The sequence below is a fragment of the Strix aluco genome, chromosome 16, assembly GCF_031877795.1.
Source record: "Strix aluco isolate bStrAlu1 chromosome 16, bStrAlu1.hap1, whole genome shotgun sequence".
In the NCBI taxonomy this organism is placed as follows: Eukaryota; Metazoa; Chordata; class Aves; order Strigiformes; family Strigidae; genus Strix; species Strix aluco.
In genome coordinates, this window is record NC_133946.1 from 747,519 (window position 1) to 769,264 (window position 21,746).

At 39.3% G+C, this 21,746-nt stretch overlaps 1 protein-coding gene across 4 annotated transcripts in view; it reads left to right on the forward strand.

The window, feature by feature from the left end:
• Window positions 1–19,769, forward strand: part of AMPD3 (adenosine monophosphate deaminase 3) — a 34,875-nt gene extending 15,106 nt beyond the window's left edge. For 2 of the 4 annotated variants that reach the window (XM_074841637.1, XM_074841636.1), the window contains exons 7-15: window positions 6,794–6,988; window positions 7,231–7,362; window positions 8,204–8,367; window positions 9,529–9,655; window positions 10,508–10,671; window positions 11,697–11,817; window positions 13,798–13,971; window positions 15,037–15,147; window positions 16,082–19,769. In XM_074841637.1, coding sequence (XP_074697738.1) covers window positions 6,794–6,988; window positions 7,231–7,362; window positions 8,204–8,367; window positions 9,529–9,655; window positions 10,508–10,671; window positions 11,697–11,817; window positions 13,798–13,971; window positions 15,037–15,147; window positions 16,082–16,258 — 1,365 coding nt within the window. In that variant the 3' untranslated portion in view covers window positions 16,259–19,769. Of the gene's footprint in view, window positions 1–6,793; window positions 6,989–7,230; window positions 7,363–8,203; window positions 8,368–9,528; window positions 9,656–10,507; window positions 10,672–11,696; window positions 11,818–13,797; window positions 13,972–14,190; window positions 14,275–15,036; window positions 15,148–16,081 lie in introns of those variants that run through there. The other 2 variants (XM_074841638.1, XM_074841640.1) reach the window with 2 other exon arrangements.
• Window positions 19,770–21,746: the final 1,977 nt, after the last annotated feature.

Here is a 21,746-nt window from a genome sequence, read left to right on the forward strand (position 1 = left end):
TGAAATACACCTTCAAAGTAAAGGATGTACACCTGATTTTTTTTTTTTTTCTGTTTAAATGTTGCTAATTGCAGAAGGCATTTACAGTGCTTTCTTGGTCTTCTTATTAGGAACTTTGGTTTGTCTCTACTGCTTTTTCTAGGGGGGAGGTTGATGCCCCCCTCTGCCCCCCCCAAAGGTGAAGCCAAGATACTTTTTTACCTAACATGTATTTGCTATCTGTATGACGTATATCTATGTGCTGCATTGGCAGGTGTCCTTCACTGCAAATAGCTTTGATATAGTTTTCTAAAGATGAAAAAATGACAGCATAAGCCTCCCATATTCTTTCTCTCTTTAGCCATTATTTCAGTGGTTCAGCAAACCAAACCTGAGGATATGCCACAGCAGTGGCTTTTACATGTCATATTCTTCTGCCCACAGACTCACTAGCTCAGGTGCCTTGCCTTGTGTGGCAGCAGAGCTTTGGCTCGCGCCAGGGTAGCTGTGCATGGAAGAAAGCAGTTTCTAAAGTGGCTTACACAGCCCTGCTGAATTCTGTGTGCAGTAGCTGGTTGCTGCCATGATATACCATTTGGTCTAGACTGGTGCAACTGATTTTATTTTTTTTTTTAAAGTATTGGTTAGACAAAAAGGATGAAAATACTAGCTTTTGGTTGTGACTACAGGGTTGAAATACCACTTATGACTTATAAAAAAGGAAGTTAGAGCAGGTTATATACTTCTATAGATCTCACAAAATACTGAATTAATTTAACAGATGTCTGCTTTTTAAATGTATCATTAAAAGCCTCGTGAGTAAACAGTGAATCTATACCTTAACCTTTCTGAACTTTGATTCATTCAGAGATTGCTTTTTTCTTCCTCTTTTTTTTTCCCTCCCAGTAGCTACTTCCTGACTTTGGTGATGAAATTCATTTTCATCATATGAAGAAAAGTGATAGTGAATGGGAAGACTTATGGGTTAGCATTGGGTTCAAAGGACAGGAATGCCTCTGTGCACCTCTGTTAGCAATACATGGAATGGTGCCTTACCACTCTTAATGTGCAGTAAAAGCTGTATTTTGTGCTTTCAAAGCACTGTGCATACTATTTCTCCCCTCCTATCTTGCAGAGACGCCGAGGTGAATTTTTGTGTCTGCCCAGTCTTGCAAGTGGCAAAATGATGGCAGAAAGCCATCGACCATTATAATGCAAAAATTCTGTAGAGAACATAAAGCAAGCTTTTACTCTATCCTTTCTTTTAGTAATTAAAAGAACAGAAGAAGAAATTGGTTTCTCTTCATGGTAGTGTATTTCTGTATTCATGTGAACACAGGGGCTTGATTCTGTGCATTTTGCAATGAGTACAGCCAAACAAGAAGCTGGGGACATGGGGATTCACATCTCCTGTCTCTCCTGGTTTCTGAGTTGCTCTGGATGGCATAAGTATGAAGTAGGCAAGCTCCTGAGGGGCTCTGCCCAGCTCTAGGGACTATTTTGGCTGCCAGGAGCATTACTGCAATACCCTAGGGCAGTGTATTTTGTGTCTTCTGCCTCTCATGCTTAATACAAAGCTGTAAGGAATGAATCAAGCTCATTGTATAAAGCTGTTGCATCCCATCTGAAAAGCTAATGCAGTATGAATATATTGGTGATCAGGGAATCTGGCAGTGGGATGTGGAATAATTTCCCTTCAATCCAGCATTGATGTAAAGGCAGCAGTGGATTCAGCGTCAAGTCCATGAAGCCCATAGCTATTGGGGTAGAAGTATTTATGAGTTAAAGTGCATGTGTTTAGAAAATCAGGTAGTTTGCAGCTGTGGGTACTACTAATCTATGCACTGGAAAAGTTCAGTATCATTAAGAGGGTTGCCCTTGGCATTTGTTTTTGCTGTATTTATCACATTGCTCTGAATCCGGAGCATATGCCTAATTCAGTACCACACTCCATTTCTGATTGCACAGATAAACATCCATAAAATAGATCTGAGATGGATGTTTTGTGGAGATTTGAGAGACAGTGGAAGGAAAGAGAAGCAATGCAGAAAGATGAGGGAGGCAGGAGCCAGAGTGGTTTAGGGTAGTTGGTGCTGGTGAGATGTGATTTGGAGGGCAATGGGAAGTCCTTCAAGCTACAAGTTGTACACAGATGTAACCATCTTGACTGAGAAGTATAAGCATTTCATCCACAAAGCCTGCAGACAGAACCACATAGTGGTCAGGTCAATAAGGAAAGGAAAGGGCTAGGCTGAACTGAGAAGGTGCAGAGACAGACAGGCTGCCTTCATTACATGGAGAATTGCTGAGCGAAGGGAATTCTACCATATTTGCGAGAAAACTGATGTCTACCATTGCTTGAATGAGATGATGGAATTAAAAGAATTAAAGAAACCTTTGTGTTAACAGTTGTTTTCATTTGTTAAAAAGGTGAGTTCACTGAAGGCATACTGTGTGTTCCAAGATAGATTTCTGTCAGTCATTGTGTTTCTTCTTTTCATGGAAGATTAATGTGACCTTGAGTAAAAAGGTTTCCTCCTGGGGGGAGGTGAGAGTAAGAACTGCAACAGGAAATTTGGCTAAGGGCACACGGATGAGGTTTTTTTTCTACTAAGGGAAACTGGGCTGCAGTGGCATTGTAACTAATTTGGAAATGCAAGCAGAATATTTGCAAATAGAAGCAAGTAGACCTTGTGGTAGGGGCTTGTTACTCATGGCCCAGAGAAGCCTCAGCTTACTTGATATATCACATTGTATGAAGAACAAAATAACAACAGCTTAAAATGAGACTGGTTTAGTCTTTTTGGTGGGGAGGGCAAAGGGGGCATTTGTCACCCTTACATGAACTCAATCTGTTCAAAGTCTTTTAGTAGATATCTTTCATAATAAATAACAATGAAATTAGTAAAAATTTCTTAGCATAATAACATTATTATTATTAATAATAAATATCCCTAACCAAATCAGACCACGTCTAAGGATTATGTGTTTAGATGCTTCCTTTAGATAGGGTTGCATCCTGAGTTGTGAAAATGCACAAAAGCATATGCACTAATAATGTGCTAGGGTAGGTCAAAGTGCAAGTCATTAAAACCTTCCAAAAAGTTGCATTGTTTGTAAAAACAATGAAGAAAAAGCTGTATGATACTCTCTAAGACTTCTGTTGTTACTGAAGTTGCTGCTTCCCTAAAGGTCAGAATATACTGGGTAGTTTAAAAAGGTAGCCAAAGTACTGCATGTTCTCTAGAAAAAGCATGAAAGACTCCAGAAAAATCTTTTTTACTCTTGGGAAATAAATATATTGAGTTGAGAGGGAGGAGAAAAAATAAAGGAAGATCTTGGTTCTTAGAAAATAAGCCTGACAGGATTAGCTCAGCTATAGAGCAATGTGTGATATGCTTGTGGGGACTGGAGAAGATTTCACAGGAGCTTACTGAAATGCAGAGACACGCTTGAGAGAACTATTTCTCAAAGGGAAGCAGGACTTTGAAAGAAATGCAGTTATTACTGTGTCATGTGATCCTTGCGTACAAGCAAATGAAACAAAATGTCTCCTTGCTTTCTGTCCTTGCCCTCCTAACAGTAGTGAATTCATGTTGATTTAAATAAAGGGGAAGTGTTGTGTGCTGTTTTTCAAGAGTCATTAATTCCAGTAGCTGAGCCACCACTGGAACTAGTGCATTCTGAAATTCAATAAACTACACTTATTCAGGTTCCCTACACCTGGTATTCTATGCTTATATCTTGCTTTTCCTGAATGTTTAGAGCTTATAGGGCATCTATTAACTGTAATTTCACTCTCCCATATAAGTTGACCCAGCCTAGTAGCTTGTATTATTTTGCTGGTCCAGGAAGAGTTCATAGTAAACAATATTTATTTCTAAAACAAAAGATGTTTATTAACCTGAGTAAGCATATATATATAGTGCAGTTGGGTTCAAACGGCTATAGAAGTACTCTGAGGAGTGTAATAATACGTTAAGTGGAGCTGTTTCTACTGTTTTAGACACAGCATTGTTTACTGTGCATTAGTAATGCACTTCATGTTGTGTACTTCAAGACAGTAATACATTTCTTGCTTTTTCATTTAGCTTGAAAGTGTCTAGCATATTTGTACTAGGCAGTGATTAACAATTAAACGTTAATATTTAGGATTCAGTTTATATCCTGGTCTTTAGTTATGCTATTAACATTCACAGGGAGATAGATTTGCCCTTAGAGGGCTGCAACAACTTCTGTATGTATAAACTGCAAATTAAATGACTACCTGTGCCAAGTAAAACAGTGGCATTTCTGTAGACTGTATGTCACAGCATAAGCTTAGGTTTACATTGCAGGAGTATGGCTGTTACTTATTCAGGTGCCCCTGATCTGTTTCCTCTAATGATCCTTAAAAGCAGACCAGGATGCCAACTACTTCCGTTGGTGGAATCCAAAAGCTGCAGACATAGTCACTCCGCAAAAGGGAACACACCGGTCTCGTGTTGTATGTGTCGATGTTTGCAGTGTCCTGGAGGAGAGTCCTTGCAGAGATGTATGTTCAGTGACTCCTTATAGCTGGTTTACCTGAGAATTCCTTCTAGTGTGACTTCCTGCATACAGGCTACACAGCTCTTGTTGGGAGTGTGTCCCTGGAATGCCAGTTTACCTGCATTTCGAAAAGCACAGTGCAGTGGGTTCAAACTGTTCCAATGTAGTGAGCATCTTTAGGAACTTGTATCTAATGTCAGCATCCAACCTTTTGAATCTTATGTCATTGCTTGTGAGATTGAAAAACCCCCTCTCTGCCTCATGGTTTCTTTTGGATGTACCTGTATGCAGTTGATCAAATTAACTCTCAAATTGAACCTTGAAAGCCAAGTAAGTTTCACTTTTACAATCACATGGCAGTGTGGGTTTTCCAGCTTCTGTTTCCTTTTGTGACATTTCTTGGGAATGTTTTTAGTATTTGATTTGTTTAAACCTTTAAAGGTAGACAGCAAAACTGGGTGCATCCTGACAGCTGCATTACCAGTGTTGTGCAGAAGCAAGATTATTTTTTATTTCTGCTTTGAAGCTCCTTTCTTACTCTATGAGGAGTTAGAGCAGCCCTTTCCACTGCAGTTTCACTTAAGACTTCATGGTCAAGTGTTACTTATAATGATTCCAAACCATCTCCTACCAATGTATAGGACAGTACTGTGTGGTATTTAGACTTATCATTTGAACCATCCTGTCCTTGTTATATATCATCTTGAAACTTGTATTACAAACTGACTATCTTACTTCCTGCTCCTTCTGCAGAACCATTCTGCCAGCTGGTCTTGTAAGACTTGTCTGCAGTACCAGGCAGCTGGTGCACAAGGCAGATGTTAGAATCAGCGATAGCGTCTGACCACATCCGTGTGCTCAGGGCCATCTATGTCCAGGCAGGGCCTGGGCTGGAGGAAAATGGGAAGCTTAGCAGACAGGCTGCAGCACTGTGGATTCTGGGTGAGCTGAAACTGCTTCTGCTAGGATTTGGCAGTCTGGACTTGAAGGCAATTTCAGAGTCTGTCAAGCTGTCCCTAGGGCCATTGTGCTCATTATGTGTCATCTGCGAAATCTAATCAGGACAGTGGTTTGTTTTTGTTTGGTTTTAAATTGATAGGAATTTGTTGGTAGAGTAATTTCATTGTTTTGCCTAGGACATGCATTAGGCTATTCTGTTGTTCAATCAAAATTTCTCATGGAAATTCAGAGCAAATGGACACTGGAGCAGCAGCTCTGCTGGACTGTGCTGTGCTGAGATTCCTTAGGGCCATTATCCTAGCTAAGAGCTATTCTCCCCTTTCACCTACTTGGTCCTAAGTAACTGCAATTAGTGTTACCTGCCTTTTCAAACAAGAAGTAGTTGGGCAAAATACCTGGTTTTCTTCTATTCTTTAACTGTGTCATTAAGATAATAAACCCCTGACTGCAAGGAACTGCAACACATTCATTTTACATACCTGTTGGAGGCACCTAAGGAATTACACATACTGAAGGGAAAACTTAAATCAACAAGCAAACCCCCAAATCTCATCAGTTGTTTCTTTGGACTGTTTTCTAATATAAGCTGCTCAGTGCAAGCTTCTGGGCGAAAGAAAAGCATACCTGTGGAAACCATTTGGTTCTTGTCAATTTTTTTTTAAAATGGGACTTGAACAAAAATCTGAGGGAATACTGTCAGTCCTTCTGTGAAGCTTGCACTTCCCTTAGTGTGTGAAGAGATCTGAAGAAACTGAAAAATCTGTCAGCATTATGAGTTGCTGTATTATAATTAAACTTGGAAAAAATAGTGACAAAATTTCTCATGTACATTTTGCAGTTCTAGTGACCTAAGATGTTTCATGTGGTTGAGATACAAAAATCAATTATGCTATTGGAAATGACTGAGAATTCCAGGTCCTTTCAGTCAGAGAGGGTGGTTATAACTATAGTCTGTAACTAGAAAGACATCATTGAATCATGGATGAAATAAAAGGATACTGAAGGATCGGTGTGTCCTTTAAGGAAGTATCACATTTAATCTGAACCCAGTTTCTGTGTTTGGCACTTATAATGTATCTTGTTGAAAATTTTATTTAAATAGGAAACTATTCATTGGGAGCTGTTTTATTTATAGTTCTGCTTATCGAATAATTCCTCCAAAACCAAAATCTCATGGTTCTGAAACATTTTGCCTTGCTTAGGCATGAATCCATTTGTTACTTAAGGAATATTTTACAAGGCTTTAGTCATTGTTGTCACTGACATAGATACTTTGCTAATTTATGTATATGGATGATGAGCATGAATAACCTTTTGATTTCAGGTTGATACTCATATCCATGCTGCTGCTTGCATGAACCAGAAACACTTGTTGAGGTTTATTAAGCACACGTATCAAACGGAGCCTGACAGGATTGTTGCAGAGAAAAAAGGCAAGAAGACGACTTTAAAGCAAGTCTTTGAAAGCCTTCACATGGACCCTTATGACCTCACTGTAGACTCTTTAGATGTCCATGCAGTAAGTCTATTAAAATGACAAAATAAACGAGAAAAATCTAAAGTTTTCTAAGTGTGAAATTCTGTTTTCTACAGTTATTGCATGATAACTTATTAAATTAGAATTTGAACTCGTGCATTACTTTGCACATTTGAAGTAAGTTGCTATAGGTATTTTTTATGTCTTTTATTGCTAGGGAATTTAATTTATAAACTATTGTGCATACTTAAAACCATGGTTATTTGGGTTTTTTTCTCCTCCAGGGTCGTCAAACATTTCATCGATTTGACAAATTCAATTCCAAGTACAATCCAGTTGGTGCTAGTGAGCTGAGGGACTTGTATTTGAAAACTGAGAACTACATTGGTGGTGAATATTTTGCTCGTATGGTCAAGGTAAGTTTCAAGCTTTTCCAACTGTAGAGAAATGAAGGTTTGTAAAAGATTTTTGATGTTATAATTGGAGCTAACACTATGGTTAAGTAATTCTAAGTATTGGGCTTGCTCTAGCAATTCATCAGAGAAAGACCTCTGCTAAATCAGCCACTGCTGCATTCTAAATAATTTTATGAGTTACAAACACGTACACATAACCTGTGTATGAGTTCAAAGCAGAGTTGTGTGCAGTTTCAAACTAATGGAGAGCAGCCAAGGATCAGTTCACTGGCTTAATATTTTGTTAGGATGTAGTTGGCTAGTGGTAGCTGCTAGGGAAGGAAGAGCTAGAGAAGCGCCTCTGCATCGATCTGTATCTTCACGTGCATGCACAGGCTTCAGATTCATTTCTTACGACATGAACTAGATGTCAGCTGCTCTTTATATAGAAGTGCTTGTCTAAAATTAATAGCCTTACAATTGCTTGCTCCCATGGATTCTAGGTCAGATTCTCCATTGGTCTGCATATTATATGTAGTCATTTACTACAGTTTAAATAGTATAATTCTGATTTACCAATTTTAAACATGTCTTACAAAGGTGTTAGTAATAACTGCACAAGAATATTGTCCCCTAAATCTAGGTGTTACAGTTATACTCAAATTATATCTGCAATAGCTTGCTAGTATAATATTCAGATGCCTAAAAAAATAATGGATGAATAGACAAGAGATTCCCTTTATCATTAAAGGGTGGCAGTACAGTTATATCTGGTCTGAGGAAAGTACAATGATAAATATACTACTAGCTGTAAATGATCTTCAGTGTCCATATTAAAGCAAATATATTTATTACTTAATAGGAAGTAGCCCGTGAACTAGAAGAAAGTAAGTACCAGTATACAGAACCCCGCTTATCCATTTATGGACGGTCTCCAGATGAATGGCTGAACTTGGCAAAATGGTTCATTAAGCATAAAGTTTATTCCCCTAATATGCGCTGGATAATTCAGGTTCCCAGAATCTAGTAAGTAATCAGGAGCTCTTGGTAATTTTAACAGTTTGAAATCATACCAATGATTTGTTTTAATTTCTGATATTTTTTAGATGGTTTATGAGCTGTCCTCTAGTTCTATTTATAAGAAACAGCCTGGGAAATTTATTCTTGACCATTGCTGCAGTTTTCCTGACAGTCTGGGGGTGTAGGACATGACTACTCTTTATGAAGCTATTCAAAACTACTGTGAATTATTTATGTAAGTCTGAAGAGACTAAAACCAAAAATTACAAATGGGTGAAATTAAGCTGCATTCAATGGCAAGTTAAAATACAGTTTAGTAATGAAAATAAATCAACTCTTGAATTCCATAAAGGTGTAGAAAATGATCTGTAAAACTGTTATCAAACTTCCTCAAATCAGTGACTAAATAACAGTGAACTTGGAAATGCAACCCAGATTGCTGATTTGCAAGCTTAAATCAGTATCAGTTTTTCTTAGTTTTTAAGCATCCTTTGGGACTTTATTAAATGGTTCTTTGTTTCTAATACTGTATAATAGAGTCTTCCATGATAATTTTGTCAGCCTTAATATCTGAGCTTCATGTTTTGAAACTGCTTAGTTGAAATATGAGTAGAAAAAGAGCTGTTGCGGTCACATGTATGTCCCAGAGTGTGTTTCACATTAGGGAGAAAGTTTATCTCCTTTAATTTCTCATGTAACAATTTCTTCCATACATCTGAGTCAACACTTTGTCATGCACTTTATGACACACTGAAGTACTGTCCCTCTTCTGAGAGGCTCACTATAGCAGAACATTCTACTTTCATTTGTAGTAGTTACAACTTTGGAAAACTGAATCTTTCACAAGAGGTAATTCCGTATCTCCCCTATTAGCCTTCAGTGGCTGTAAGGGAAGGGGTCACTGTTCTTGAGACAGCATCTACCCATGCATACTGTCACTATTTTTGGAGCACTCGGGAGCTTCAGCAGAGCCTGGATAAAGCAGAGTGCCAGGCAGTGCAGGAAACAGCATAGAGACAACCCCTTCCCTGACATAAACTTTGAATTTCTGAATCCTAGTAGAACTGAATCTGTTGAATATACACAAATAATAGAAAATATAAAAGTGGAGGAAAAATATAAGCTGATTAAAGAGTGGTCACAACTGTGTATATTTGTTCCCTTCAGTGACATATTTAGGTCTAAAAATATTCTACCTAGTTTTGGGAAGATGTTGGAGAACATCTTTGTACCTTTGTTTGAAGCAACAATCAATCCCAAAGACCACAAAGAATTGCACCTTTTCCTCAAATATGTAAGTATATTTGAACTTCTTGTCTCACATGAAATGGATCCTCTCCTCATAGATTTTTTTTCCCACAGCTGTTTCCAGACAGTAAAAAAGCTTCCTCCTTCATAGATTACTTGTATTATTGTTTTAAAGCCCTGACACAGAATTTAATAAAAGCCGGGTAAGGTCCTGTTGTCAAATAGTTGTTATATATTTCCTCTGAAGCAGCTCAACAGCTATTTATTTGTCCTCTCAGCAATCCTTTCTATAAAGAATGACCAAAAAAACATTCACATCTTCTTGTACAGAAACAGCATCATAATCCAGGATGCATACTTTGAGCTTGTCTCTGGCACTGGCCTCCAAAAAGGAGATGACTGTAAGGAAGCACTGTGTAGATCTTGATGGGACTCGAGAGAGGTGGGGATGTAGCTGCTGGGACATGATTAAAAAAGACATTTCTGAGTATCCCCCAAATCAGAACTCTGAGGTTTCCTGGGAGCCTCTGTCATTCAGCTGCTTTTCAAATAACAAAGCAGATGAGTTCAAAGGACTATAATCTAGATCTGAGGGAGTTTTACAGGCCCATGACCTGCCCGCCCCCCCCCCCCCCCGGAGTCTGAAGGCTTTTGTGCACCTGGGCCTCCTATTTGTCTCAAAAGAAAACAATGGGTGAAACTTCCTTTGAGAAAACACATTATTCCTACTGTCCGCATGGTATGGTAGGAGGGCTGAGCAGCAGGGCTGCTAGCATAAGGAGGGAAATGAAGAAAAAGGACCAGATGCTTCTTACAAGAAAGTCCTGAAGCAAGAGTAAGTAATGTTGAAGTTTGCTTCTTGAAAATACTGATTTCGGTGAATCTCTTCTCCTACCAGGTGACTGGCTTTGACAGTGTTGATGATGAATCCAAACATAGTGGCCATATGTTCTCTGACAAGAGCCTTAACCCTGACCTCTGGACCAGTGAGAAGAATCCCCCATATAGCTATTATTTGTATTATATGTATGTGAACATCATGTTGCTAAACAACCTTAGGAGGTAAGTAGTAATTTTTCTCTTACAAGCTTCCAGAAAGAAAAATCAATAATCTTGGTCTCAATCTAAGTCAGTGTCTAGATCAGAACTTAGGCATTTCTTTTTTTTTACCTCAAGATCATTTCAGCTACTGTTCGAAAATATCTCTAGATAATCATTAAATACTCTTTACAGCTAGGTGAGATAATGACACAGTTCATCAATGCATCAGTAAAACTGTTCACCCTGTTAAAAAATGCTGACTATTTGAGGCACCACAGCCAGTCCGTTACAAGACTGTTTTCTATTTTGGTACTATTGGCGAAGTCACCTCCATTTTCAGAAGAGATGTTGCTAAACGTCCGTCCTAGAACTGCCTTATACTCTAGCAGTCCTTGTTGAAATTCTATTTTGAACATCTCCAGATACTTATGGGACATGTGTCTGCACTGAATAATGGTGATCATTATAACCTAAAAGCCAGAATCATTTGTAATATAGATGATAAAAATAGTTCTAAAAATTATAGTGTGAAGTCTAGTGTAATAACCAGTACTCCTAGATCATCTCTGTGCTACTGAGGGTGTAGTTTTATGCTACACTAAACCTGGTGAGATGGCAGGTTGTCATCACACCTAGGTAGTGTTAGCCAACTCTTGGCAATGTGCTTCCACTTTGTCCCTCATTTTAAATCTAGGAATTACATGGCCACAGGTTGCATCAGTTCACTTAGCTTTCCATCTGCCAGTTCCTTCAACTGAAATCAGTTCAGTAACTGTTCACCCAGTAGCTAAACAATTGCTAAATGAGAGGTAACTGGGGAAGGAAAGGAGGAAGACAACACAAATATGTCAGGTGGTAGAAGGGCTTTGGGTTAGAGGGACTTGCCCCTTTTGACAGCAGCCTACAGGTAGGCCTGATTAAATTCCATGTCAAACTGTATGAGAACGTGTAACTTATTTTTTAAATTCCTGTATTAATGGTTATTATATACAAAATAGATGAACAGTTCATTTTTTGTTAGTAGAACTTGCTTTTAATCCCCCCAGGGAAAGAGGCATGTGTACTTTTCTGTTTCGACCTCACTGTGGAGAAGCCGGCTCTATCACACACCTTGTATCAGCTTTTCTGACAGCAGACAACATCTCTCATGGATTGCTCTTGAAGAAGGTATTGCCTGGTTGGTCACCTAAACTAATCACTATCTGCTTAGACATCAGTCACTGGTTCAGACAGCAGACACCAAATGGATTTTATCTGAGCAACCCAAAATTAATTTTCTTAGCAAGGCACAAGTAAATCTTCCCTTTGATCAGAAACCCCCTGATGTTGGAGTCCTGTGTCCAGCTCTGGGGTCGCCAACATAAGAAGGACATGGACCTGCTGGAGGGCTGGAGCACCTCTCCTGTGAGGACAGGCTGAGAGAGTTGGGGGTGTTCAGCTGGAGAAGAGAAGGCTCCAGGGAGACCTTAGAGTGGCCTCCCAGGACTGAAAGGGGCTACAGGAAAGCTGGGGGGGGGGGGAGGCGGGCTCTGTATCAGGGAGTGTAGGGATAGGACATGGGGTAACAGTTTTAAACTGAAAGAGAGTAGATTAGACCTAAGGAAGAAATTCTTCCCTGAGAGGGTAGTGAGGCCCTGGCACAGGTTGCCCAGAGAAGCTGTGGCTGCCCCCTCCCTGGAAGGGCTCAAGGCCAGGTTGGACGGGGCTTTGGGCAACCTGGGCTAGTGGAAGGTGTCCCTGCTCGTGGCAGGGGGGTTGGGACTAGATGATATTTAAGGTCCCTTCCAACCCAAACCATTCTGTGATTCTGTGAAATAAATAAGCTCAGCTGAACTTCATATTTCTTATTTAAGCTACAAAAATACAGCTTTTCCTAATTGAATATTTTAAAGCACTGTCTTTGTAGGAAAGATCAACTGTTCAGATGTGTCAGTGACTTGGCAGCACCTGGTTTTGGTTACTCCAAGCAGAGCTAAAGTTACATGGAAAAAACTGCTTAGACCTGTTACTACTCTCTGGTTTAGGTCCCAGAAGAATTTAAGGAAAGCTCTAGTTTCTTCTGTACAGGAAGAAATCATTTTCCTTGACTGGCATCCCTGTACTTCAAGGTTCATTCAGAAGTTCATTAAGGTTTTGATTATTTGTATCTAGAGTAACTGGGGTCACTTGATCACGAAATTTAACATAGCCGTATAACACAGAAATATTTTATATACAACTTGATTGTTATAACAGGACAAATGTTATCATTCCTGGCATATCTGTTCATAGAAACCATCATACAATTTATCCCCAGGCCACCGTTTTGTAATTAAAATCATTGTCAGTGGGTGGCAGACTTGCACCGCGTTCGTTGTGATTTTTTTGAAAGAGTTCTCTAAGTTGGATTTTCTGGTTAATGCTGGAAAATTCTCTGCATTTTTCAACATATCCAAGAACTAAGAAAAATTCTGCCTAAAGTCATGTCTGGTGTTATGCTCCAAAGCAGTAATTCCTAAAATCAGACCCAGACAGAGTAGTTCTAAGACTGTATGTGATCAAAACATTCTCTTCACTCCCTCCTGCTTAGCCTGGTGCGATAACCTGGCATAGCAGATAATAATAATAAAGACACTTGTTAGATTCACAGGTTGGTTAAGCCAAAAATTGTAATAAAGATGAGGTGACCACAGATTATTTATATTATGTGCAATAGCAACACACGACTTCTAATAAATTAAAACTTCTGCTCCTAGAATTTACCTATTGGACTGAAGTTTTGAAAAGAACAAATTGCTTAGCAGTTCTTACATGTCTTATCTGTGACTTTCAGCTTTTGGGGGAAGCTATGCAGTTAGTATCAAATGCAGTGCCCTTAATAGTCATATATACTTACTAATCTACAGTACCATTAGTCACCATATTTTCAAAAAGATGATGACATATAATGAAGAATATAATTTATAAAGATCAGTAACATTTAAAATTCAGACTTTTAAGTATTTTCTAAAGAAGTTGGTTTAGTGTCAACCTAATTTTGGGGGTCTTATGCTGTTTCTATTTTATCCAAGGAAAAACCTTCTTTTTTTCATCATTATCCCATAGTACCATTAAATGCTGATTGGGGGTTTTTTGTTTGTTTTTGGGTTTTTTTGGTTTTTTTTGCAGAGTCCTGTCCTCCAGTATCTTTACTATCTTGCACAAATACCCATTGCTATGTCTCCACTTAGTAACAATAGCCTATTCCTGGAGTACTCAAAAAATCCACTACGGGAATTTCTACATAAGGGACTTCATGTCTCTCTCTCCACAGATGATCCTATGCAGTTTCATTATACAAAGGTAAGAATTACAAAAACCCTTGTCTTTGAATTCGGCAACAGTACCACGTAGGCCCAGAATGACCTGAAAGCTGTTCTGTATCATTGCTTAGGATATAAAGTTTCATGTCTTTCAGTCACTTCATTCATTGTTCATTCTCAGTCTACTACTCACTGTTAGGTTTCAGAGGGAAATGTCTGACTTCCTAATTATGTTTCTTTTGTACTCTTGCCTCTCCAGTGTTGGCTGTTGAAGTATAGAATGAAGGATGAGGCTGAAGGGAGGTTTGAGCCTTCATAAACAATCCTCTAGAGTGCCAGGAAAGTCCAGTTTCCTTACTAATAAATCTGGGGAAGTACATTACAAAACCACGATGTGGAATCTCTGAAGATGACATACGAGCTGTTTGCTCAGTAAATTGAAGCTGATTCTTGCCCTTGAGTGGCTTGGCAGGACAGAACTGCCTGGTCACTGGTTTTGATGCCCCAATTTTGTGGTTGGCACTGCCCCGAGTGATGTTGTGCCTCGGTGTGGCCTGTACATAGCTCAGTTGTCTGGCGTGCTTCACCCAGGCTCGCTTCTGGCCCACGAAACGTCTCTGCTAGAAAAGACAGAGAGCTGCTGTGGGGGCTTTCTGTGCGGATGTAACGCAGCACCAGCCCCGTGTCAGCGGTGACAGCCCACTAGAGTCAGACCCAGCTTCCTTGTGAGGAGAAACTGCCCTGCTATCTGTCTAAGTACATGTTCATTAAAGATCTACGACTAGATCCTCCAAGGTGTTTATATACCCTGGGATCTCATTTGAAATTGCCTAATAAATGCCTCTCAGGATCTGGACTGCAGGCTGCAATTTCTGAGACTAAGAGAACTGGATACCCAGTGCCTATTAATTATTTAACAGTCACCCTTGGGAAATTTGAAATAAACAATTCTGTTCGTTAATAATGGTGATGCTAAGTGTCTTAAACCTCTAATTTTTCACAGCTATCTAAAGAGCATGTATAAATTCCTTAATTAGTAATGAGTACATATTCCATTTACATCTTATTTACATATCATTTAATATTAAACATTTTGGTGATACAGGAAGCTCTCATGGAAGAATATGCTATTGCAGCCCAGGTGTGGAAACTAAGTACCTGTGACTTGTGTGAAATAGCAAGAAACAGCGTGCTACAGAGTGGATTGTCAGATAAGGTAATTGTGGCTGAAAATATCTCTTTTGTGAATATTAGGGCAGGCAGGAGCTGAGAAGTCAGAAGTCTGACAATTGAAGAGTAGGTGCTTATGTGATGTATTTGTGCACATCCCTATCCTTTTTTTGAGCAACATTCGCAAACTATCTGCTATGCAGTCTTACATTAAAGTATTAACGTTACATTTTTTCTCATTAGCTTTGTTCTGGAATTCCCAAAACATGCAGAGAGTCCAGGTGGCTGTTTATACTCAGTTTTGTCTCCAGTCCCAAACCTTTAATTATTTGAGTGAGATCCCTTTGCCAGTAATTTTATACATGATGTCTTGCACTGAGTAAAAACAAACTACCTGTCATAAGCAAGACGTGTTTTTGCTTGGAAGGGATTATTACAGAAAATATTCTGGTGTAGAGAGGTAGTCAGATTAAATTACATTCCCTTTCGGCTTTAAAATTCTACACATCCATGACTTTCTCTAGGACTTACTTTAGAGCATCCTTTCTTCTATGTCACTTTCAAACATTCTTCTTAAGTAGCTGGTATGTGAAGGAGCTTGACAAATATATTCTCTTGTTTCTTCCTATGTTCTCTAGTGATAACTACTAATTTTCCTCTTGTGCAACATTTAACTAACAAAAGAAACCTAAGCCTCTTTCTGACCTCTCACATGAAAGATGGAGTAGTGAAGACCGAACAGTAGCAGAAAGGGTTTTAGCAAGCCAGACTCAACACACTGCTGAGTAATTATACGTATAAACTTTGGCCTTAAAAATCTCCAAAACAGGTTAAGACTCTGAGGTAGAGTTCAACGGCCAGCTGGTTGAAGCTGCTCTTTTCACTTGCACTGGAGTCATTCACTAAGAAATACTCAGGTATACAATAAATCAAAGCAGTTGAACTAACTTCTTCCTTTTTACATTTAATCCTGTTCGCAGGAAAAGCAGAAATTCTTAGGGGTGAATTACTGTAAAGAAGGGCCTGAGGGAAATGACATTCGAAAGACAAATGTTGCACAGATCCGGATGGCCTTCAGGTATGAGACATTGTGCAATGAACTTAGTTTCCTGTCTGATGCTATGAGAACAGAAGAGATTTCTACTCTGTCGAAGTAGTTACAAACTCAAAGAAACCAGAACATTTCACTCCTAAGCAGGATAAGATGCTAATTAACATTGAATCATCTGTTTTGATGCTACCAAGACATAACTGAACAGAACAGAGAAAAACAGAGTATCTATGGAAGGTAAACAGCATTTGCTGTTATCTTTTACCACGTTATTCTCATTGCAAAAATTTCAGTTTCTGCAAACATCAGACTTTGTAAGATTTCTGTAAATATTAAATGCAAACTCAGAATCATGTCATATTTGTTTCATACTGTCTTAACTGTGCACTATATTGTAGCTTGGAAACCAACAGAGACTATCTGTAGTGCATCTGTGAGGTGCACCTTGTGCTCCTGCAGGTCCTGACAGTCCACACACACCTGTGTTTGTCCTGCTAGGCTCAGTAGCCCTCATGGCATTTAGCACCTGTAAGTTTAACCCTTCATTCATTAGCAGTTTGTATGGAGTGCATAACTTTGAGGCTACCCTTTCATTCTGGAAGGTGTTCTGACAGTTTTTATCTTAATGTTTCAGCAGTTATATGGGAAAACAAGAAAAAATAAAATCCGGTAGTCTTGTTTAATGACTAATGAATTACTTCCTGTTGTCATGTAGGATGTCTGTGAAGAACAGCAGATTAATACTTTTTCATCTAGTAAGTGGAAAACATGGTGTCAAAATCATCACTATTGTACATTTTAATAATGAGTCTAATTATATCATGAAAACTTTGCCTTGAAAGTTAAGAACACTTTTTTTATTGCTTTGTAAGGGGAATACGTGGATATGCCAGTTGAAATTACTTGGAAATTTATGCAGATAATTTTGGTTGCATATAAAGAGAAATTTTTTACTTGAACAAAGGAAGTGTTCTTATAAATCAGTGGTAGAAACTCCAGACCTGGGTTCTGGTCCTACTTCTGCCATCTTTTTACACATTTGTGTTAGTTTGTATTTTAGTCAATTAGCGTTGAATGAGAAGTCTATTTATACAGACGCTAACCCACCTGAACTATGTCATTTCAAATCATGTTATGGTAAACTTTTTATTTATGATGGAGTGGCTAGTAAAATACAGCTACTGAAATATTTATAACTTTCAGTCTTTCTTCTATTTGATCATCCTTCATGGATGGCACTTACTACTCATTCAGAAAGGTTTAAAGGTAACAACATGATAGCATCTATTTGACTTGAGTCCAGGGGTAGCAGAGGATGTTGATGCCTCTAAGTGCAACATTACTTAATTGGAAGGCCTGTAGGCCCTAAGCTAGGATCTTGAGCCTACGGTTAGAGACCTGGGCATCTAAGATAATACATAGGGAACTTAGGCATCTTAGAACAGGAATTCAGAATTAATGCAGAAAAAGGAAGTAGTGAATACTAGCCAATCAAGCCTCACTAGACCTAGAACCCTGCCTGTTTTACTACATCAGATGTCTTGGGCCACTTCTATTTCCTAGGCCAGACCCTTCTCCTGGGGCTTGGGCACCTACATCCTTCAAAAACTGATCAGGTCTCACTTTCCCTTGTAAATGCAGCCAGAAGTAGCAGCTGTGACATCACCAGTACCAAACAACTCACTGATGGCATAAATGTATATATGCATTGAAGACATACGCTCTCTCCTCAGGCTGGGGCCGTTCAAAGCAATACCTGCAAGGCCATTTTTTTAATGTACCTGCTGTCCCAAATGGTGATTGCAGGGAAATGGCACCAAAGTAAGGGAAGGAGGAATGCCCTATCACCTCCTGTAGCTGTGCAGCCCTCTAAGAGCCCTGTAAGAGAGAATAAACCTAAAGACCCTTAGGAAGCAGCCTGGAAGTTAAGGCTGTTCCAAGGGAGACCGCAGCAGAGGAACAGAGTTCGGGCCATGCCGTCACCGCGGCCGTTAGCCAGCGTGATGCTGGGAGCTGCACTGATTGCAGACGTTCTTCATCCAGAATATGGTTGCAGACAGGTGCCGGGAGACTTGACCCCAGCTCTTCAGTGCCCAAGCCTAACGTCTGCAGTGTTCAACAAGTGCCAGATACTGCATTCCTTGTGCAGCTAAAGCCTGTGTGAAACCGTGCCACACTGCGCAACTGTATGAGAATAAAATTGTCCAAAGTTCTTAGTCAGCAATGCCTGTTGGCCTCACTGTTAGAAACTTCAGCAGCTCATATTATCAGGATTGGTGAGTGTAATTTTCTTAGGATGAAGTCTGAAAACAGTGGTTCAAACCTTTTAGCTGCATAAAATGCAGACATCTTGTTTTCATTAGTACAGCTTACTAATAAATTATCAACATAACATTATTTACCTAAGAAAAGCATCTGTGTCCAGGCTGAATAAGCAACATGCTTGGTTTGAAGAATTTAAATTGTGTATTTTCATCTGATAAACACTGCTTTACTTGGGATTGTTTCACCTGAAGATCGCTATTAATGCTGCTTTTGTTGTTACTTAGATTTCTTACTTAGATTTCTTAATACTATAGCAAATTCATGTCTGTTTAATACCTTTCCAGCTTTCCTTACCTCAAACACATCAGGTTCTAATGTGTCTGTAGCTCTTACTAAAGAAAAAACCAAAACTGGATCTGAATATTCAGTTAATGGACAGTAATGGAGATTTTGACAATAGTAACAGTAACACACAAGTGGCCATGACCACAGGTTCTGCTTTCTGTGCTTCCTTGTGTGCTGCTTTTAAGGATAAATTGAGCTAATAGTGTTATAATTAGGGGAAAAAAATGACATTATTTCAAGCTTCCACTACTCCATCTCTTTTGGTCATCTTTTAATTAGGCAAAAGTTATTGATTCTCAAGTTCAGTTCTTAAATTTCACCTTTAAGTTTCACTTTTGTTCTAACGTATGGCTGTTCAAAATAACCTTGCAGTCTTAGGGTATGTCTGTAATGAAGTGTTACTGATACCTGAATTACTGTTGCACACATTTACTCAAATTTAAGACAGGGCAGTTGCTCCCTGCAACAGGGTTGAGACCAAGCCTGGTTACACCACAGCTTGTGTTTTACTCAGACAGGGACTAGAAGCACATTATTGCTGGTGTTTCTTCAGAATGGGAGAACATCCTATTCTCTCATCATTTCATTGGTGTTAAGGTCCAAACATTATTCAAGACTTCTTTAAATCTGTTAGCTCAGAGCATTTTATACTTTCACCTAAAATGATTAATTATGGTTATTTGATGTTTACAACAAATCTATCTGAACAATTTCTAGTGATACTCTTTCCATTCTGTTATGTCACTTTAGCATTTGCTCTGCCACTGGGTAATATAATTTTTTTTTCTCACCCCAGAGCTACTTTATCTTCTCATATCATTGTTCTTTACTTGTGGCTAAATATTTCTGTTCTATTTGCCTAGTTAAAATCTAAGTCTGAAAAAGGTGGGTGGGGGGAGGGATATCTGTAAAAACTGCTTTTTCTTTCTGTGCCTGGGAACGACGATTATCTTTTGCCTCTTGTGGAAGCATTAATCATTACACAAATAAATAAATTACAAAAGAATATGGTTAGGGTTTTTGTGTGTGTGCGCCTCAGTAAAAGTGTAGTTTCTCAAGATCTCCACCTTTAAGTAGAACTAAAAGCCTATGCACATAAGCTGTTAGCAGTACAGAAGACTAAACCCAAATTAAAGACTACCACAGCATAAAAACTGAAAAAAACCAGTGGAGATGACAGAGAAGATAATAAGCAATATTTAGGAGAAGGAGCTAAAACCTTAGCTGACTTAAAGTAATTCAGTGTTCATGAAAACCAGCTGTTCTAATGTGTGCCAACAGAAGACCTGGCATTAAGTCCTGAAGTGAAACTGTCATGCAGGGGTGACCCCCAGCCTCTTGGGGCCCCTGCTCATCCAAACTGGGTATCAGGGGTAAGAGTGTGCAACACCTCTTCCTCACCCTGGCACCTCATCTTGGTATTAAACTGAGAGTCAAAACACCTGCATTTGGGAGCAGGAAAGCAGTTCTGACACTCACAGTTGAAACAATTTAAGCAGTACACAGAACAGCTTTATCTGACAAAAAGAACACAACTAAGAAGCCAAAAAATGACAAATTGAAATAAATAGTTAATATCATCATAGACATTCTGCTAGAGTCAAAGTGACTTCTAAGGAAAAAGTTTAACACAAATTAGTAGGAAATGTAATAAAAGTTTTTTAGATGAAGATTAAAACGTGTCTTTCTGTACACAAACCCTTCAGTACACAAGCAGCACTCGTGAAGCACAAGAGTACAGACTTATCTGTCACTGAAGAATGTATTTCTCTCCCATACCTCTCAGAGCCCTAAATATCAATATTAAACAGCACAGAGAATAGTATATATATAATAGCAAGACACCAACACTGCTCTTTCATTAATCTTTAACCATGATTAAGGGGTACCATCTCACACAAATATTTTTTGGTAGGTCTGTCTGTTAAAGTGGGTTTGAATCACATAGCATGGAAGCAGAGACTTGTATCAAAACCCTACCTTGTTCCACATACAATCAATTCTAGAAGGGCAGGTTAAACTTAATTCGTAAAAACACCTCGTACTTTTAAGTAAGGCTTAAGTAACACCGAAGAGCACTCATTTAATTACCCGTGGGATAGTATTCTTCATTCTACCAGAGTCACACTGGGCAAAGTTCCATGCAAGTTCACAAAACTGATCAATTTCAGGCCTACAAAACCCATGCCCAGTGTTTAATATTTCAAGCTCCATAGTGTTACAGACGCCCCCAAATGAGCAACCAACCACCAAAAATAAAAAATTATTAACACAGTTAACTAGCTCTCCGTAAATTACAGGTTCAAATGTCTGTGAGAGGAAAACAGAACAACTCCCTAGGGTTTAAGGGCAACCCAGAATGCTCTATCACTCACCTGACAAGCGAGAGCTCTCACCCTCAAGGACTGCTCAGAGCAGCGTCCAGACCCAAGTCACCTCAAGGAGTTTCCTCGGGCAGCATCCTGACCCAAGGGGAGAGTCCTCGACCACAGTGTGCAGCTCCAGGGGCCAAGCTCAAAATGGCTCCGCCAGGGGACTCCACTGAAACCCAGGTGAATCTGATCTGTAGTCAATAGCAGCTCCCATTGGCCAAAGGCCCCAATTACCACAAGGCCCTGAGAACAAAGGCAGCCAGGAGCTGCTACACTTCAGCAGCCAAGAAGCTGCTTTCATTGGGCGGATGCACCTGCCACACATAGTTAGGTCAATGAGGCAAGCAATAGGTAAGCAATCATCTGCTAATTAAGGACAGACAATCTGTTGTCAGATCCCTCACAGACACAACATTCACTGGAACTAGGCAAGCTCACAGCAAAGACATTACCTGGCGATCACATGCTGCCCTTACTGGGCAAGAGCACTGTCCCATTCAGAGTACTTTCAGCTACACACAGCAACAGAAGAATGCTCCTCTTTAGAGTAAGCTGCTGTATGATAAATTCTGGGCCTTAGAACCACACATCTGAAGAAATGAAAAGTAAAAA